Source organism: Uloborus diversus, chromosome 6 (genome assembly GCF_026930045.1).
Source record: "Uloborus diversus isolate 005 chromosome 6, Udiv.v.3.1, whole genome shotgun sequence".
NCBI lineage: Eukaryota > Metazoa > Arthropoda > Arachnida > Araneae > Uloboridae > Uloborus > Uloborus diversus.
In genome coordinates this window covers 109,286,238-109,301,817 of record NC_072736.1, presented here as the reverse complement: position 1 = coordinate 109,301,817, position 15,580 = coordinate 109,286,238, and the positions used below count along the sequence as shown (strand labels likewise).

At 32.1% G+C, this 15,580-nt stretch overlaps 1 protein-coding gene across 1 annotated transcript in view; it reads left to right on the top strand.

The window, feature by feature from the left end:
• LOC129224079 (band 4.1-like protein 4) overlaps window positions 1–15,580 on the top strand; it is a 173,097-nt gene that overhangs the window by 88,331 nt on the left and 69,186 nt on the right. Inside the window, exons 4-9 of the mRNA XM_054858480.1 lie at window positions 1,477–1,555; window positions 6,148–6,245; window positions 7,431–7,551; window positions 9,793–9,880; window positions 10,563–10,651; window positions 12,077–12,140. Of these exons, the coding sequence (XP_054714455.1) occupies window positions 1,477–1,555; window positions 6,148–6,245; window positions 7,431–7,551; window positions 9,793–9,880; window positions 10,563–10,651; window positions 12,077–12,140 (539 nt within the window). The remainder of the gene's footprint in view (window positions 1–1,476; window positions 1,556–6,147; window positions 6,246–7,430; window positions 7,552–9,792; window positions 9,881–10,562; window positions 10,652–12,076; window positions 12,141–15,580) is intronic.

Sequence of the window (15,580 nt, the reverse complement as noted above, 5' to 3'; positions counted from 1 at the left end):
GTTTGTTAAAAAAAAATGTCAGTTTTACTACCAACCAACCTCGTAGTAGAAGTGTTTTAAAGCAGTGTGTGACGCAGATTAAAAACCAAAAACATAGTCTGCAAGATTGACCATATTAAACTAAACATAAAATCTAATTCGGCTCTCAGAAATGCTTAAAACCTGTAGATTACATCTCAGAAAATACGGAGCTAATCTTCAGTAGCACATTTTACAAATAATTTTTTTTCTTTAAAATTTTAGTTTTTTTTTTTTTTTTTTTTTCTCCTTCCCCGGCTTTTTCTTTAAACATTTTTTTCTACAACGGCTAATAAATAGTCTGCATGACACTTTCTCAAGAATCGGCAACGAACATCGCACATTCTTGTCATCGTCGTGTGTACGTTGCGGATGTAATGTATTTTTGTAACTACTATATGGAACTAATCTTCTTTAGCTTTTAAAAATTTAATTCATATTTCTTTAACGGTTTTAGTTTTATTTTTCCTCCCCCGACAAATAAATATAATCTGCAGACTCTTTCAAGAATTTGCAACGCACGTAGCGTCGTGCTGTTTCTGCTATCGAGCTTACCACCAATTAGTCTTTTTTATTATTATTATTATTATTCATTTATTTGTATATAATCGAGTATCAAAGTTTATTCACAAGTAAAATGAAGATTTTGAAAAATATTTAGGCGACTCGGTTACATATTGAGTATAACTTAGTGAACTGATAACGAAGTGGACAAAAAAGCCTTTAAAATCATTTTAATTTTAATGAAATGTCATAATTTACAAAAAATAAACAAATAAATAAATAAAACAATGATTATAAAGTTATTATTTTTGCAGTTTTGGGAGAAAAAACCCTTTTTTTTTCTTGAATATAAGTGTCAGATAACAGATCGGGAATTCAAATAACTCAAATTAATTGTCAGAAAAAAAAAAGAGAAAAGAAAACTCGCCTTGTTGTTGATTATCGAATTCGAAGTACCTAAATAAGCATAGAAATTATAATACCTAGTCTTCTTTTTTAATGGATAGTCAATAAAAAAATATATGAATAAATGGTGGTAATTAGTAAAATTAATTTTTAAAAAATCCCAAAACGTCGGACATGGTTCGCACTATATCTCGATCCATATCTCCTTGTTGTAAATGTTTAATGCTTCAGCAGTTTTATGGCTCGCATTTCTGGACTTTTTAATCGCTCTGTCGATGTATTCCGTGTAATAATCTTTGCATACGTTACGCAATACTTTGCATACGTCTTGCAACGTTACTTGTGCCAGCATAGCATTCTTACCACAGTTACAGTTTTGACATGTTAAATTTTCTAAATCGGACACTAAAGCCCAGCACGTTAAAACCGTTTTTATATTTAGAATATTAAGCCAAATGTAGACTTATCCTTTTTCATTAAAACATATTTCATTTAAAAATTGATCCTATGCATTAAAAAACTATCTAAACTGCTTTTCTTTTGTTCTAGGTTTAGCTCCTTTTACATTGTACTTTGGGGTTAAATTTTACGCATCTGATCCTTGTAAATTGTTGGAAGAAGTAACAAGGTGAGTTGGTTTACGTCAATTAATCAGCGTATTGTAAAGAATAGCAACCACTTCACCTAGTGTAGTATTGTAAGCTAATTAATTTAAAATTCACTTACTCATCATTATTTTGCAATTGGGGGGTTCTGAGATTTTAGCAGTTGAAATGTTTAAAAAAAAATCGAAATTCTTAACGAAACACGTGACTTGCCGTACACATTTTGATAGCTGAATCGATGAATTTTTTTCTGAAAATAAGTGAAGAATCATATGAAAAGACGATTTGGTGATTTATAAGCATCAAAAATTAATCTTAATACTAACTCAAAATGAGGAAAGTTTTTAAAACTTAGCTGAAATTTTGTAAAAGTTATTTTCAAGGAATGTCATTTTTTTCGCATTCTTATACCATGGAAAGCCAATGTTAAGTTTTTTTTTAATTTTTTAATATTTTAACTATCCAAATAAATTTTTCTCTCGTTTTACCAGTTCCGAACTCTTTGTTACAAATTTATAGCCTACTAGCATTCCCGTACCCGGCATTGCTTGGGTAATGGAATTAGCAGAGGTTAACAGTGCTTGGTGCACCTAGTTTCGAAAATCCCCTATAATAATTATTTATTACCTATAACTTTTTCTAATTTGGTGAGGATCCCGGGGCCCCTGGACTCCTTACATATATGCCTTTGTCCTTAACCGATCTTTAACTGTTATTAACGATCCTTTTAAAGTATTGATTATCTTTGCAAACACAGGCCATCCACATTTTATTGATATACCTATGTTTAAGCAAGAACTTCTTTGTATACAACATTTTTAGTTTTTTTTTTCTGGTGCTAAAATTATTAAGCTGCTTGATGAACTGACTTTGGAGCAAGCTACATAACATTGGCCGTGTGAAAAAAAGTCTTCTCTTAAATGGATCCCTGCTACTTTTAATGTCTGTCCTTGTGACTTATTAATGGTTATTGCAAAGCAAACTTTAACAGGAAACTGCAGTCTTCTAAAATTCAAAAGGATAGTCCGGCTGTGATGATGTTCTTAAAAATTTCGTTTCTAGTTTTGAAAAAACGAAAGCAATAGACAGAAACATTATGATTTGACTTGAGAAAAGCCTCGAAGAATCACGTGAGAAACAAAAACAATATCAAATTTATAGTTCGCTATCGACCAAAAGTTGAGATGAAGTATTGAATAATGATTTGAATGGAGGAAAGCCTTCGAAAATAAGGAATTTGAATTTCAATGACAGGTTTTAATTTCGCAGAAATTAATGGGTTTTAATTAATTTCTCCCGAACTAATTGAGACTTCGAAAAATCCTTTCTTAGTGGTTACTTTCGTAATCATGCGGACATGCCTGCCAAATTTAGAGTCTGAAGCTTCAGTGGTTTTGGCTGTGCGTTGATATATATATATATATATATATATATATATATATATATGTATGTTATCTCAGGACATTGATTTTTATATATTAAGATTCACCATTAAATTAATTCAGCCTTTCGTCAAAATGTTTTCAGTGTTTATTAGTGTTTATTTCTAAAGTTTGAAAATCGGTGTATCTCAAGTACTAACTCAACTAATTTCGAATTCAACACAACAAAATATTTTTTCCTCACGTACTGTAAAAATATTTTCACGAAAAATCTTACTCAAAAATTAGGTTCCATCTTTTAACGAGAAACTTCTAATGGTTTGGAGAAGAACAGTTTTAAGCAGTGCTGATTTATCACAGAAGTAAAACAACAACCAAAAAGCAGAAGAAATACCTGTCGAAGAGCGGTTCTTTAAGTTCCGAACAATAGCGTCGGAGCTCAGAACGTGAGAAACTGTTTGAACTTTTTCTTATTAACCGTTAACCGTGAATCTCTCGCCGCATACAAAACAAAAACCATCGCTAATTGAGTTCTTTTGTCCTTCTGTGAAAGCAGTATCACGTCAACCCCATCTCCGTGTATCTGCCTGTCGTCGGGGGCTGATCAAAATTCAAGGCCACTTACCTAATCGTTGATTTGAATCTAATGTGGTCAGACGTATTTTTCCGTGCTAAGAATGTCATCTGTTTCCTACGGCTGCATGATGTACAGTTATTTTAATTAAATAATAGTATGATAAAAATGTTAAAAGGTTATTCCGTAGCCACGAATGTAATCAGCATTTTCAAAAAAGCATAAAAGCATAAAGTATAGGAGCTCGGATTATATGCAGAAAAAAAAGTCAAATTATGCACAAAAATGTGCACTAAAATTCTTAAAATGTGCACTAAAAAGTTAAAAAGTATGCACTTATAATTGTCTTACTAACGTGTAAAACATTTGTCAAATATAAATTCAAAAAAAAAAAAAAAAAATGAAAGGCCTTTCTCTTTCTGAATTTTGTTATTAAGGCGATAAATAATGTATTCAAGCAACCATTCGTTCAGAAAATGCATGTTTAGGATTTAGTCGTATTATCACGCTATTTATGGATGAATAAATGAACTAGTTTTCCGAAGAATCTTCGTATTCTTCTTAAGCACCCGCTATATACAGCTATACCGATTGAAGCATTTAAAATGACAACGGAAACTAAGTGCTTGATAATCAAGGGTTTGGAACATACGTGCCTGTCTTCCGTTATACAGAGGTTAGAAATATTCTTACTAAACTGTTTAGAAATGTAAAATTGTTACTACAACACATAGTTCAATAGTCACGGTCATGGAACAAACGTCGTTATAGTTGTGCCATGGAGAGATGGCGAGGTTGGTTACAATAGTTGAAAATCTTACCAAATATCGAGAAATGTCTTGATATGCGTATTTCAGTAAGATTCCCTATCTTTTTATATCGGAAGGCTGGAGGGCAGCCATCTTTGCTCCTAGACCTGGATTGTTGATTGTTGAACCCACCATTGTTGTAACAATTTTACATTTCTTGATGGATTAGTAAAATTTCCAACCTTTGTATAACGGAAGGCAGCCACTTTTGCTTCAAGACCTTGATTATAGACCCTTTCGTTGTCTTTTTATGCGTTTCAAGCGGCATTGCTGTAAATAGCGGGAACTGAAGAAGAATTTGAAGATATTTTCTAAACGAATACTTAGCGTTTAACCTGCTGGATGTAGGTAGTAACTTAGGAATTTTTGTGACTGTCTTTCTGAATGACCGAATGACAAAGGTCAAGTTCGAGTAGGTCAAATGATAATCAGTTCTTGGACAACGGATGCCTCATTATTGTTCTTAATACATAATTTGGTGGTCTGAGAAACAATTAAGATAGAGGATAGTCGCATACTTTGTCATTATAAAACAATTCTTGACATACCATCGAAAGTTGTTTTTCTTGTTCTTGTTTCTGATTAAAAGCCCTCCGGATATTGAGCATATCAAAGTTGAGCAATGCACGTTGAAACTTCGTGCGTGCTGATCCAGATGTTTCACCTTCAAAGCTGTGATTATCATCCAAATGGCTGCGGGCTTCTCATTTAGGGTGATCATTTTGACGTTTAATTTGGAAGTGAGAAATAAATTATGCACTCTGTTACGCTGTTATTTCTTTGTATTGAAACCAGAAAAAAATCTTCGGTATACGTGAGTGAAACAAATAGTAAAATATTTTCAAACTCTGCTATAATGAAACTATATAAAAATGAATATTTTTTCATATCAATTTTTTCTTTCATTGAAGATTTTTTCATGCTTTCTTTTTTCGCTTTCCTTCTTAATTAATCTAAAATTCAGTGTAGTCTAATTTCAGTTACCACAAAAATTTGAGCACGGCTAATTTGCTTTTACAAATAAATAGTTTACTCAAAAAAAAAAAAAAAAAGTCAAAAAATTTTGTCGCTAGTTTTGGCTTTGCAGAAATCTACCCAAAACTAAATGATTTTGTCCTGAACGTCAAAATTTTCCGACAACCCGTAGATAAAATTTCTGGTCACAATGTAAATACTCCTCTTCACCTCAATCTTTGCAGTTCAGTAGCCACATCTCATTTAAATCAACCATCCATTTTTTCCACTATGTAAATCTTTCCTCGGCAGGTATCAATTTGTGCCCCAACTGAAGCAAGACATACTTCAAGGCCGGTTAAAAAAATCTGGATAAATGCCAAACGGGTCACAAGCCTTAAACTTTTAGGACAACTACACTTTGTTGCACGCGTTGATTCTGTATTCAATTAATTTCGGTTGGTGGATTATGACGTCATGTTAAGCGTTATATTTTTTGTATATCCTGTAGATAAAACTTCTGGTGATTCATTGACAATGCTCCCCTTCCTCTTCATCTCAATCTTTGCAGTCCAGCAGCCACATTTCATTTGAAACAGCTATCCATTTTTCTTAATTACGTAAATCCTTTCTTTTCGGGTATCAATTTGTGCCCACACTGAAGCAAGACATTCTACAAGGTTGATTAAAAATTCTGGAGAAATGCAGATATTCAATTCAATTAATTCCAGATGGTGGTCATGTTAAGGGTTATAATTTTTCTATAACCTATAGATAAAACTTCTAGTGATTCATTCACAATACTCTTCTTTACCTTAATCTTCGAAGTCTAGCATCCACATCTTATTTAAATCAGTCATCCATTTGTCTCAACTGTGCAAATCTTTCCTCTTCAGGTATCAGTTTGTGCTCCAACTGAAGCAAGACATTCTTCAAGGTCGGCTGCTAGTCACACCTGATCTAGCTGCTGAGCTTTTTGCTCTGTCATTACAAGGTAAGCTAACAATGTTCAGTAACAAGGTGTTGTGGAAATAATTTTCATTTGAACGTAATTACTGTTTGTTGAGCAACTTTAATCAGTTTTAAAACACGAGGAAGTTTGAAAAAGCGAAATAGTTCGCACAGTGGGTAGTAGTTAAGTGATATCGTGCGAAATGTATTGCTCAGTGCTGACCACAGATATTTTTTAAGTCCCTGAAATTTTATTTTGCTCATAAAAAATCGGTAATAAGCCTCAAAATTTTCAAAAAAAAAAAAAAAAAACCTTATTTTTCATGCTTTCTATTTTGAATAAAATTTAACATCGAGGGGAAAAAATGCAGAAACAGTTATTTTTTAAGCCTCACATTTGAATATTTTATTTATTTTTTCCAACTGCAAAATGCCAAAATTCTTGTTGTTAAAAATTAAAATAGTAAGCATTTCTTCTTTCTCTGCCATCTTCCACTTCATTTTTCATTATTAGAGAACTTACTGTTTTCGTGCACTTCACTCCTCCAAAAACTTTCAAGGTGGATTTTCGCTCCTTGCAAACAATTCTAGTAATACCTCTTCTGTCGACTATAGTGATGCGTCTCATAAATTCAAAAGAAAAAAAAAGCAATATTTATCGACCTCAAAATCTGTCTTCATTGATCTTTCTTGCCACGATAATGGAGAAAGTTAGTTTTAATATCTGGTGTGCGCGTGGTATGGTATAAATAGTATAATCAATAGTTGTTCATCTTCAAAACTGCCAAGTTGAGAAGAAAAAGTTGCAGAGTTTAATTATGCAGTTCCAATTTAGCCTGCAAAAACAATCTTAAATTTTACCATAAATAAATAGCTAAGTTTCATTACATGTTTATTTATTTTACTTCCTAATTATTATTATATTTTATTTATTTACTTTTATTTAATTTATTTATTTATTTTTCAAAGTGATATTCTTGTGTTGTATCTGATTTTCAATAGCATATCCCTTTTTCTCACATTCACCTGTACTTGAATACATCGTTTTTTGTTAGTTGAACGCTATTTTCCCCTTTTTTACACTTCAACTGCTTTTACCCCTGGTTTTACCTCTCATAAAGATGGCGATATGGCACAAAATGGTGTAAATTTTTTTAACTAACTTAAAGTATTGTTGATTAGTTTTGAATAACTTTTTTGTAATAAGTTGATTTTTTTTCCTTTATAGCTGAACTAGGAGATTATGACCCAAGAAAGCATCACAAGCTGTATGTTTCCGAATTTCGTTTTTTTCCTGAGCAAAGTCCTGAACTGGAGGACAAAGTTGAAAAAATACATAAAACCCTCCTGTAAGGACATTTTATTAGTTTTTTGCCCCTCTGTTACGTTTTTATTTATTTATTTATTTATTTTGAAATAGAATTTAGCAGAAAAGAAAATCTTCAGTTCAAATTTAGGAATGCTCTAAAGATGGCTAAGACCCGTTATGGGGTTTCGTGTATTTCATGAATCCCCATTATCTCCTACATTCTGCCTTTAAAACTTAGTTTTTGAGTGGTAAATTATGCGTTGAAATAAGTAGCTCATGAAGTCTCTTCCATTTTATTATAGACTAGAAAATTGTCCGTCAAGGAATGACGGGTAAAAATTGCTTCTGCATTTGAACGAAGTCATTGCCTGTTTGGTGATATTTTGATAGCTGACATTTTAACCCTATCTCCGGCGGATTAACCCAGGGATCGTACTCAATTTCAGAAATAAAATGAAGGAGTTATGGAGGAGTTTTATAGGAATGAAATGAGGTTTTGAAGTAGACCCCCTTCCAACTGGAGTGAAAACAATAATCATAAAACTTGAAAAAATAGCCAAGCATCATTTATAAGTATGTTTTACTTCACTTATGAAATATCTAAGTCATCTAATAATATTTTCACCTTTAACTTTTATGACTTCTATGATAAATTTGTAGCTCAAATCTTTATGAAAAAATAAATATACGAAATTACTACAGTGAAATCGCCCTTATGGTGAAGTTAAGTTGTCGATCGAAGTATTTTAAGTTACCGTCATAGAGGAAGATTATGCAGTCTTGAACTAAAAAAGAAGGAGTTTTGAAGGAGTTAAAACCAAAATGAAAGAGTTTGAAGGGCTCTTCAAAAAAAATTCCTGAATGAAGGAGTATTGGAGGAGTTTTGAAGGAGCGTACGAACCTTCAACTCCAGCTGATTGCGTTTATTTTTGACTATTTTTTCATTTCTTCATTCTCCTGAAATGATAGTTTTACCAGAAAAACTGATAAGCTACCGGATCCAGTGTAGCCTTGCCAAAATAAAGCATCTCCCTGCATGTCAAACATTACCAATAAATATTATCAAATTATCATTCTATGGCGCGAGTTCCACTGTAGGTGACGTCAGAAGCGTCACTCGATTAGTGATGGCTATTATATTTATGAGGATTTTGGATACATTTTAAAATACTCAATTGGTGGGGGGAGGGGGGCGGACGAAACTGCTCCAACGACAGATTTGACGATCGTATCTCTTGATATTCAAGTAACGCAAATATTTTTTTATAAAAAGGAAGAAAGGAAAAAAAAAAAAAAACGGAAGAAGGAAAGAGAGAAAAATAATAATAATAAAATAATGTATCGCACCACCATTTAACAAGGGGATAACTCATAATAATTTTGGTTTGTCTGAAGCTTCTTGCGTTTAAAATTTACTCTTGTTTAAGCCAACGTAGAACTCGTTCTTTATGTTATTGAAAAGCTGGGCATTTGTTGCATGGACCGAGTGAAAAAAGAAATATGCATTGAGAGAAAATGATAGCTCTAATTTTTTACCTTCAGGTGTGGGATTCTTTTCTTTTTTAATCAATTGAGTTGTTGCAAATTTTTTAAAATCATTTTTATGAATAGAAAATATAGAGGAAAACCCATTTCTGAAAACAGTTTTCTCGTTTGTCCATTCATTATTTTATTTTGAAGAAATTAATGAAACTAATGCTCAGGGAGACAGAGTATTTAAAAACTGTACTTCTGCGCAGGACGTCACCTGTATTGAATACCGGTTGTATATAACTTATAACAAGTTATTAATAGAATCGACTCAACTTCTTTCGTCAGGAAAAAATGGTTCATAGACAAAACTATTTGAAATTCTCCGTAACTAGAAATAAATAGAAAAGAATTTTATTATTTTTCGTTTCAAATCTTATAGCATTTAGTCTTTGTCTCCAAACTGTGTATTGCTATTTGAAACAGGGCAAAGTGTCGAAAGCAATTACATAGTACATAAAATAGAAAAAAAAAGACATTTATTGTAAAACAAAATTGTTACTGCATCTGACTGTGCTCAGTAATTATCCGTGCTTTCTATTATTAGATCTTTTCTAGAACTCCTTTAAACTTTTCCGCTAATGCACTTGAATCAACCGCAGAGCTTTTTTTAACCCGATTTCTTTAAAAGAGGAAACCTTCATTTATGCAAATAAGAGAAAAAATAACATCTTATGATGGATCTGTGGTGATTCGCTTATTTTTTAGTGAAATGTGACCGTACCTTGCTTATGAGTGTGGTTATTTCTAGAGGTCAAGTTCCTGCTGCAGTCGAAATGACTTTTCTGGAAAAAGTGAAATGGTTAGATATGTATGGAGTCGATTTGCATCCAGTCATGGTATGTTTATTAATTTCATTGTTTATCGTTTTCTTATTAAAGACTATTTCTTAAGTTACTTTCTCTTTCATAATCTCCGCCGATTCCGAATTTTTCTGCTGCCAAAAACAATGAAAAAACAAACAAAACAAAAAGTAATCATAAAAAGTTGATTTTGTTAATAAAGTAATAAACTTACTCAAGGCTGAACCTAAGCAAGCATAGATTTGTGAATTTCGAGTATTTGAAACATGTTAAATAATACAAGTTTTCGAAGCTTTCTTTGTTTTAAGTCAAGTGATCGTAACTTGACTAATATGACTAGATAAACGAATCGAAATTTCAAAATCAGTGCGGAGGCAAAAGGACTTCCAAAATGTAATCAGGTTTCACATATGTTAGTTTGAGAGTATTTTTAGTATCTTTTTAATTCTGCGCCCCCTAAAATTTCGGAAACAAAATGAAATGAACTATTCTAATACATACACTCCGTCGATTGCAACGCTTCCTATTAAAAACTATTATTCTAGAGTCGAATTACATTCTGAGTAGATTTTAGCCTTTATGGTAAATATTAAGTTTTCATTTTCAAATATTAGGTTTTCATTTTCAAATATTAAGTTTTCATTAAAGAACAATTTGATTTATGTAAAAATTTGGACTTTTTTTAGCTCTTACTTATATATTTAATTTGAATTTCTAGGGAGACGATCATGTCGAGTATTTATTAGGATTAACGCCAAGTGGGATAGTGATCATGAAGAATAAAAGTAAAATTAACATTTACTTCTGGTAAGCGTTTTTGGATTAAAACTGGAATACAACAGAAAATTTGTTAACCTGAGTGAAAGTAATTATAATTTATAGAGATATGTTCAGAGAGAGAGAGATGCTATGTAAGAACGCTAAGCGTCAGTATATTTGAACGAGCAATTGAGTGAATAATAAATAATCAATTACATTTTTCCTTTCGAAATAATTAAGTTCAACTTTTTTTCTTGTTACTTAAATGAAATAAATGAATAACATAAACTCACTAGCTCAGCTAGCCAGAATTCAACCTTAGAGGTTAACCAGACTTACCTTAGGGGTAGGTTTGGTTTTTGCAAACCAGAATTTTCTCCAAGAAGGACGGGAGCATCGTAACAGTCATCGCACGTATAAATTACCATAGGATCTGCAAGATGGTTAAAGTTCTAGGGCAGGGCAGTTAGCCCCGAAACCCTCGCTGCGGCCCCACAAAAAGTTATTTTTGGGATAAAAATTGTGCTTTGTTGATAAATTTTTATTTAATCTTTTATTTACCATGCAAAACATAATTTTGGATTTTAAGTATTTTCCTTTACTAATAAATTAAATATAAAAAAATATATATACATGTTTCTGAAGAACAATTGTTTTGGTACACCTCAAAACGTTTGACGGCAAGTGCATTAAAGCAGTGGCGTCGCTAAAGGGGGAGGGGAGGTAAGGTGGTTCGCCTCGGGTGTCACCCGTCTGGGGGGTTACACCAATAGTGGAATTGCCAATTTTTCAAAAATATGAAGCAAAAATTTCAAATTTAAGAATTTAAAGCATTTTTAAGATTACACATTAAAAAAATTTCCGGCGGGTGAACCTTCAGATCCCCCCCCCCCCATTAATTGTTTTTTGTCCATTAGCTCACTTAAAATTCCGTTATAAACACAAATGTAGTTGTTTCTGAAAGTTACATAAAATTCTTTACATAAAAAAAAAATTCTTTAGATTTTTTTGGAGGGGGGGGGGGCGGATGACACCACATATTACCACCCCGGGTGTCACCTACGCAAGGTACGCCGCTGATTAAAAAGCTTACATGTTATTGTTCTTGACTTCATTTTTTTTAATTAGTCTTAATCTCCTTGATGCTTTTTCCCCCTCATAGAATATTTGAAAATTACGAACTTCCACCGGTGATAGAGTACCTTTCATTCAGGATTTTCTTTATTTGTATAATTTTTAGACTCTTTGTAAAATCCAAAGTAGCTTTTTTTTTCTGCATTTATTTTATATTCTAATAATTCATACTGAGCTTTATTTTTTTCTTACAAAACATGTTCTGATGATGTATTTGAAAGAAAAAACATGTATATTCAATTTAAAACGCTTTTTCATTCTTTTTTCTGTTATATTTTTAGAAATCAGTTTCAATAATGATTTTCTTTTAGCTATATTTTAAACAAAATGCAATTTCAGGCCTAGGATTAACAAAGTCTTCTTCAAAGGAAAATATTTTATGGTTCGGGTTGTAGATAAAGCCGTAAGTATTATTTATATAAAAATTTAATTATTTGAATTTTTTCTTTTTCAATCTAAAATATGTTGGGGAACGTGGGGCAAAGTGAAATGGTGAAATATTAATGTTTTTAGCGCCACCTGCCAAGTAATATTTTAACTATATAGTAACACATGTAGTCTACTCCAGTCCAGAAAAAATTGCCAATGAAAATCAAAGAATATGATAACACAAGCAATTTTCAAATATTGAAACTCATATTGTAATATTTCGTTGTAAATCAAAAATTATTTTTGTTTTTATTAAATAATCGAGTTATTGGTACTAACATTTTAAATATTAATTAAGATCTACTAATATTTGGTGCAGTGTTTGTTTGTTTGTTTAATATTAAACTCATTGTATTTCAAATGCTTTGCACATTTAGTCAATGAACTATTTCACTTTGTCCCATTCACTTGCGAGACAAAGTGAAATAGTCCATTTTTTTTGCTTATTCAATCTTTTATAAAATCACTTACGTATATTGATTAATTTGTTGTTTCATAAGCATTCTTTCATCAAAAAATTCTCTTATTTTTTTATTCATTAATTTAATTTTTTTTCGTGCATTAAATTTTTATCTATTTATTTATTCGTTTATTGTTTCATTTTATTTTTAATTATTTATTCATTCTTTTATTTACTCATTTATTTGATTAAAAATATCTTTAACAATCAAATAGAAACTATTTCTTTATAAAAATATTTTATTTTTCACTTTGCCCCATGGGAAAAAAAGTGAAATATTTCCAACCTTTTTTTTGAAGGTGCAAATTTATTGACAAGAATAAAGCGTATAATGTTTCAATGCAAGTTTTATTACATAAAATATTGTTCTTTCTTTATGTACCGTAATTTTCAAAATTCATTTGAAAAAAGTTCATTTTGAGCTGTTTATTTTGAAAAAAAAGTAAGTAGAATCTTCCACGCGAAGATTTCAGAAAGCTGTTAATTACTTGCATAGTTTTTACCAAGTACAAACTCACGCCTCTTGAAGGATTCAACAAGAATTTGATATATAGATTTCTATTATGTACTTGAACAAAATTTGACAATTTAAATTCAATTTTTTGCTTCTTTTCGACTTGGGAATAATTTTAGATCATAAAGAAATGGAGACAAGTTGGTGCACATCTCATTTCTTCGACATCTTGTTATGTACGGAATGAATCAAAAGAAATGGTGGAGTTTTATAACTCTGCCGATTTGAGAACATTGAACCTATCGCTCTCTGGAGGAGCTTGAATGAAAAATTGGGTTCAAAAGTTTTAATTGGCTGCCACTAGATTTCTCTACGTGTTATCGTTTTACCCGATATTTCTTATTCATTTAGTCAAAATGGTGATTAAGGGAGAAGTGATCTTGCACTTTAGGATTCGCCCCCCTTTCCTTAGGTCACCAGGCCTAACACCATGGAATTTTTTCCTGTGAGGATATGTGAAGGACACTGTTTATACCCTACTTACCGCTGATCTTGCCGAACTGAAAAATTGCATCACTGCAGCGATTTCTTATGCGACTGCATACATGCTACAACGCGTATGATAGGAATTTGAAACCAGGTGCGCTATCGTTCAGGCATCAGAAAGAGGGTACATAGAAAATCTTTAGAATGATTTAAGTTTGAAAAAAATAATTTTTTTTGTACCATTTTTATTTTTAGAAATATACACGTCCGATACCCCACCATTTGTATTATTATTATTATTTTTTAAATCTTTTATAAAATCACCCTGTACTTTACTGTTCACCCTGTGCCACCATGGAGTTCACTGTTCTAGACTTTTTACGCAGTTCTTCGTTATATCACACTTGTTTGAAAAAAAAAAAAAGCATCATATATCCGAAAACGGATATATCACAGCGCACTTTCGGATAACGCTACAATAAACGCGATGCTCAAAAGCAAAAAAATCCAACATCATACTCCAGTTTTGATAATTCTGATATTAGTAAGGTATTTTAAAGAAAAAACTTATCTTGTCAATTGTTTTTTTTAATTGAATTTTTAATATTTATTTATTAATTTTTTTTGGTGAAATAGGAATTTAAACAGCGGTTGCCTAAACTGCAGTGAATTCAGTTAATTTGAAAAGATCCCTGTTTTATTTGTTGGCTAAAACGGGCACAAAGAGAGAAGTGAAAAAGCACGATTTCACTTCTTGAATGCGGTTTTAAATTCTTAGCTAACTTTTAGTGCCTTCAAATTTTTGCGAGACAAAGGATATAGCTGAGCTGTATGAGTAGCATAACAAGGCACGAAATAACGATCGTTAGTATTTCCAAAGTCCCTTTTGCTTGTGATACATTAGATGTGTAGACTATCACTATCTGTGAACAGGAACGCTTTCTTTAAAAAAAATAAATAAATGAATAAAAAAACCTGAAATATGAAAGTGAATCAGTTGATTTGCCGACGAGACCTCGAGATCAACTGGTTGATCCGTCGTAGAATCCTAATCACCATCGTCTATTACGTATTCTACTGCTTACCTCAAATCTGAGAAATGCGATCTGATTGCAGCGGCAGGCTTGAGAATGACATCTTGTGACACTGTGAGAAGGCAATTTGGTTCTCATTTGTTCTGTAGAGCTACAGCAGAATTTATAGAACTCAGTCTGATCGCAAATGAATTAATTTGATGCGTTTCGACTCATTCCCTAACAAAAGATTCCTTTGATGAACGCAACAATTGATACGTACGCGCGATAAATCCCTTCACAAACCAGTGGCGTAGCCAAGGGAGGATGGAACGAGGGGTCTCCCCCCACGAAGCAGCAAAATTATGTGTATGAACACACATGCAAGGGCATAAAATTTCGCTTTTTGACTTTTAATTTCGAAAATTTTCAAATGACCTCCCCCCCCCCATGAAAAATTTCTCACTACGCTACTGTTTACAAGGTTCTGAAAATTTATAACCTGTAGCTAAAGTCGAATACGAATTACATGTCCGGCATACTATACTCGTAGTGTCGTAGTTGATTCAAAGCTAACTTGGTAGCTTTATAAAGGCTGACCACGTCCTTGACATTATGTGCGTTGCCAAGTTAGATTTGCCCTTTTTGTAGTCTATTCTATTCTTTAGTTTTCAGAGTTTTAACTTGTTCATGATGAAAAACGAATCTTTCCCTTTTTTTTTAAGCCTTAAAAAAAGGTCTTGGAATCTTTCCTTAACCCTGTCTTGTATTGCAAGACTTAAAATATAAGTAGCTCCGAAATCAATGTGGTTAAGTCGAGAGAAAAAAATTAAAAAAAAAAAAAAATGCTGTTAAAATAGCTTAGAAAATGTATCGGTTTATTGTTTTGAATGGAAAACTATCCGTTAATTACATCATCGACTTTCCGGTTAGGCTTTAATGACTTAGAACTTTTTTATTTATTCTATTAACATTTGTAAAAGCTAGCGGGGAGCGGAGCC